Genomic DNA, 5332 nt, shown 5'->3' on the forward strand with positions numbered 1-5332 from the left:
TGAAAGTAATATGGGCTGACAGAAGAACAAATAAATCTGTCATAGAATAACTACAGCCACAACGCTCCTTGGAAGAGAAGATGGCAAGACTTTGACTTTTGTACTTTGGACATCTTGTTGAAAAAGCCAGTCCATGGAGAAGTCACATCATGCTCGGTAGAGTGAAGGGTCAACAAAAAAGAGGAAGACCTCCAGTGAGATGGATTGACACAGTGGCAACAACAATTGGCTCAAACATAACAATTGTCAGGATGGGACTGGACTAGGCAGTGTCTCATTCTTAACTGCACACAGTTGCTTTGATTCGGAACCAACTTGAGGGCACCTGACAACAACAACCTCACTTCTTAATTTTACTCATGCCTTTATCTCTTGTCTCTTTAATAGATTTTTCACTGCTGGGATTCTTGTATTCTGTTGTCAGTTGTTAGTGCTAGTTTTCTGAACACAATGGATTTCCCCATGACAGTGCCCTCGTCTTCTATAAAGATTATCATGTTCCTCAAATCCAAGATTACATTCCCTTGATATTATCATGAAAGAGTGAAATGCTTTAAACAAAACCGTTTAGAAATCTAGATATTTGCATGTGTATCTCCACACATTTGGGTGCAAGGAAGGATTCGAATCAAATTGTTTTTTGACATATTGGGAGTAATGGAGTTTAGAAGGACAACCATTGGTAGTTGGGCTAGGACATTTCCTGTCCATGCAGAACCCAGTTCAATATTTTATTGTGCTATAATTAACATTTCAGATCAATTACTAGTAGAAATACATATGTTCTCCTCAAAGTTTTTCTTCTCCTTAGCCAAAATGTAAAAATATACCAATAAATAAACTTCTCAAGTTGCAGAAAATTTACCATAGGAGCCAAGCCTGTATCTGAACGTTTCAACTCATCCAATCAGACAAAAGGCTGAGGAAAGGGAAGGCATTTATCAAGTTACACACAGGACTCCATCTGTTATCTTAAACCTTTGTTACCAAGTGACACAAGAAGAGCTACTCCGAGGCAGTTTGAAAGAGTTTTATTTTACAGATTCTTAATGCAAAGATTTCAAATTAGAAGACACAGAAAAGTGTGTGTGTGGAAGAAACATTCGTCCGTACATTCTACTATTATGTAATTAGAAGATAAACATCGTGAATGGTGAAGTGGCTTTTCCAATTGGGGTCTGTCCGTTCAGCTTCTATAATAAATGCAAACAAAGGGGCAGTCCCTCCTCCTTGCGCACAGAGGTCTTGGTTTTGAACTTTGCCCTCATAAACGCCGTTTCCCACCATGCCAAGCCAACAGAAGAAAGTCATTTTTTGCACAGCCGGGGTATTAAGCTTTGCGTGTGCCCTCGGAGTCGTGACAGCCTTGGGGACACAGTTGTGGATCAAAGCGACCTTCCTTTGCAAAACAGGTGCTGTGCTCGTCAACGCTTCGGGGCAGGAGCTGGACAAGTTCATGGGCGAGATGCAGTATGGGCTCTTCCACGGTGAGGGCGTGAGGCAGTGCGGCTTAGGAGCGAGGCCTTTTCGGTTCTCATGTAAGTAGCAATTGCATCTGTATTATTAAATACTTTGTGCACACTCTTTCAAGTGTTTGAAGGAATTGTTTGTAAGAGCTTTGCCCTGTCTAATGTGGGACTTTTGACACAGGCTCCAAACTTTCTAAATAGAACTCTTTTGAGCTATTTTTTTTCTTTCTGGTTTTTAATGGTATTAATTATTTAACCCTTGCTATTTTAATTATTTTAGCATCTTAATTCATTGGTAAATAATTGAAATTAAAAAAAAATATTAGCAATTACATTTTTTCTTAAGTATTAATATACATGTAAGAAATTTGGGAGTTTTATTAAAAAGTGGGCAATTTGGGGAAATAGGAAAGCTGTAAGCAATGGTCTTCATGGTCTTGTTTGCTGTTTTGTTTTGTTTAAAATAGGATCACCCGTTTTAGGGCTTCTTAAATTACCCTACCCTGCTTCCTCACTTTGCTCCAACCTTTGTTTCTGACTAACCCCTCTACTACCTTTGCTGCTGATAGGTATTGTGTGTATATGTGTATGTGTGTTTTAACCAAGTTGGAAATCAATTGGCTATAGAGATTTCAAATGATGTGCTGTTCCAACTGGGAAAGAAATAGGTGCCTTTTTAATATAGAAAACTTGTAACCGATGGACTCTCCAAGTCATGTAGAAAATATGAGACAGATTTTCCTGGTGTGATTTTGTGAAATATAAGTGTTAGCCTCAGTATTTATAACCCGTTTATCTTAAGAAGAGAATTTTTTAAAAAAAATTACCATGTGAATAGGCAAGTCATTAAATGAAAATTAATAAGAAGTCATTTGTTATATCTCTCACAACACACATTCAGAAATTATTATTATTTCAAAAGGGCTGGTTTGGAACAATCTTATGAACACACAGCCAGTAAATTACTGCATAAGTCACTCTTCAGGAAAGGAGAGCACCAATTGAGGCATTTAAAATGAATTATCATTTTGCCTTTTTTACCCCCCCAGCATAGGTAGAGAGCTAATTTAATTGAAATGATTATTAACATATGCAGTGTCTAATTAAATTTCAGTGCTGGCCTATTTATATTTCTGCAACATTCCTTATATCGTCTTAGCTGTCATTGAATTCTAACCTGTAACCCCCCAGTTTCACCAGGTGATAGGAATTTTCATAGGGTTTCAGAAATCCTCAAGAATTAGTCTTCAGCTTTCCAAGAAATTATCAGTAACTAGATTTGATGAAGTAGATACCAACTCTATTAACTGAATGGCTTTAGTTCATTAAGGTAATGGGGCTGTTTGAGATGCTTAGCTTTTCTTGGGATTAAAAAAAAAGAAGAAGAACAAAGCAAAATGTCACATGACTTACAATGGTATTAAAAAATAAAAAAGGAAAAAAGATGTGTAAAATGATTTAACCATGAGTCACTGGCAGCTGAAGTGTGAATAAAGCCTCTCACAAATGTATTTAGACGAAAACAGGGAGCGTGCAGTGAACTTTCTGAAGCCTTTACAGCTTTTCCTACAGTCAAATGGAGATAAACATTACCCAAAACGTAGAATACACTTTTAACAAAAAACACAATTCTTTACTGAACTCTAAATATACACTCAGCACTGTAAATATAATTCTTACCCTGGTCCATGGTTCAGTGAGTTGTTTTTATGACTGAGTTCTTCTAAGCTGGCCCTGTTGATTATGAAGTTATTCAAATCAGCTGACCTTCTCTGTTATTTGATTTATCTGAAAACTCCCGGACCTGTTTAAACTAGTAACCTCATTACCTCAGTATCTCTGGATGGTGCAAGTAGTTTGCAACTGACTACTAACCTAAAGGTTGGCAGTTTGAGCCCACCCATAGGCACTGTGGAAAAAGTCTTGTGATAGGGTTCCACATGTTTCTCTATGAGTTGGAATTGACTAGATTTTGCTTTTGATTTACCTATCTCATAGAATTGCATTAATTCCCACAGTACTCTGAACATTCCCCACACCACTACCAGCCTTGTTGTTGTTGTTACATGCCGTCGAGTCGATTCCAACTCATAGTGACACTGTATAGGGTTTCTCAGGAGCAGCTGGTGAGTTTGAACAGTACACTGACCTCGCAGTTCAAACCAACCTTGAGGTCTGGTGTTTATCCTATGGTGCCACACCAGGACTCCCCGCCTAGTGAAGAAAATAACACATTTACTCTGTGCACTATCCTAGATTTGTTAAAACCTCATTCGTTTGAAGGCCCTGAGAAGCCTTTTTGCTGCAGAACCACTACAGTAGAACTTTTTTCTGCCTAAGCACTCAAGTATCTCATTCAATGGAACCTAAGTGGTGGTGGTGTTGTGTGCCACAGAGTCAGTTCCAACTCACAGTAACCCTGTATAGAATTTCCGAGGCTGTAAATCCTTATGGGAGTAGAAAGCCTTATTTTTCTCCTGAAGAGATTCATTTTCTCTTGAAGAGAGCAGCTGGTAGATTCAAACTGCTGACCTTTTCAGGTAGCAGTCCAACTCATAACCTGCTATGTTACCAGGGCTCTTTGGAACTTGAGTAGGAATTGTGAAAACTGCAGAATAGAGCCAATGGACTCCCCATACAAAAATGCTCATTTTTTCTACTAGGCACTGATTAGAAAAACTTGTAATCAGTGTGCATTTATGGTACCTCAGCATTGCAACCTGCAAAGCTTGCACTCCCATTACAATGTGGCTTCATGATCCCCATCTTCCCATCAAAACACCATCACCTGGTCAATGATGGATGCTTCATCAACACACATTCTTGAAGAAGAGTCCTCTGACATCCTTCCTGATGGAAAATAATAAACCCTGCTTGCAAATCAATGTAAAGAAAACAAAAGTCGTCACCTCTGGACCAATAAATAACATCCATATCAATGGAGAAAAGACTGAAGTTGTCTAAAACTTCATTTTGCTCAGATCAACCATCAACACTCATGGAAGCTGCAGTCAAGAAATCAAACGATGTGCTGCATTGGGCAAATCTGCTGCATAAGACCTCTTTAAAATGTTGAAGAGCAAAGATGTCAGTTTGATGACTAAGGTACACCTGACCCAAGCCATGGATTTTCAGTAACCCCATATGCATGTGAAATTTGGACAGTGAATATAGAAGATGTAGAAGAATTGATGCATTAGAGTTATGGTGTTGGAGGAGAACACTGAAAGTACCATGGACTGCCAAAAACCAAACCAATATGCATTAGAAGTATAGCTTCTTTGAAGAAGAGCTCCTTTGAAGCCAGGATGCCAGACTTCGTCTCTCCTACTTTGGACATGCTGTCAGGAAGGACCAGTCCCTGGAGAAGGATATTATATTTGGTAAAGTGGAAGGTGGGAGGAAAAGAGGACGAGTCCCAAGGAGATGGATTAGCACAATGGCGGCAGTGATGGGCTCAGGCATAACAATGCTTGTTAGGTTGGCCCAGAACAGGCCAGTGTTTCATTCTGTTATGCACAGGGTCACTTGAGTTGATACCAACTCGATGGCACCTAACAACAACAACAACAGTATGAAAGGGCATTCAAAGAATGAGAGGCCTAAATCTGTCTTCTCAATAATGACATCCTCCTAGCAAATTCCAGGGCCTCCAGAGAGCTCCTGCTAGATGGTTCTTTCCTGTTGCTTCCAGAGTCCAGTTCATAATTGTACCACAACTCATTTCCTAAAATGTTTCCATTCTCATTTTCCCTTTAGAAATTTTTTTTTTTAATTAAATGTTTTTATTTTGCATTGAGTGAAAGTTTACAGGGCACATCATCAGCTTCACATTCAACCATTCATATAGCTTGTTTCATTAC

At 38.9% G+C, this 5332-nt stretch overlaps 1 protein-coding gene across 1 annotated transcript in view; it reads left to right on the plus strand.

Annotated features, from left to right (window-relative positions):
- Positions 1-1243: 1243 nt before the first annotated feature.
- The window catches only part of CLRN1 (clarin 1), a 79350-nt gene continuing 75261 nt past the window's right edge, over positions 1244-5332 (plus strand). Inside the window, exon 1 of the mRNA XM_006867984.1 lies at positions 1244-1538. Coding sequence (XP_006868046.1) covers positions 1286-1538 — 253 coding nt within the window. The 5' untranslated portion in view covers positions 1244-1285. The remainder of the gene's footprint in view (positions 1539-5332) is intronic.

This window comes from Chrysochloris asiatica, unplaced genomic scaffold (assembly GCF_000296735.1).
Source record: "Chrysochloris asiatica unplaced genomic scaffold, ChrAsi1.0 scaffold00113, whole genome shotgun sequence".
Lineage (NCBI taxonomy): Eukaryota > Metazoa > Chordata > Mammalia > Afrosoricida > Chrysochloridae > Chrysochloris > Chrysochloris asiatica.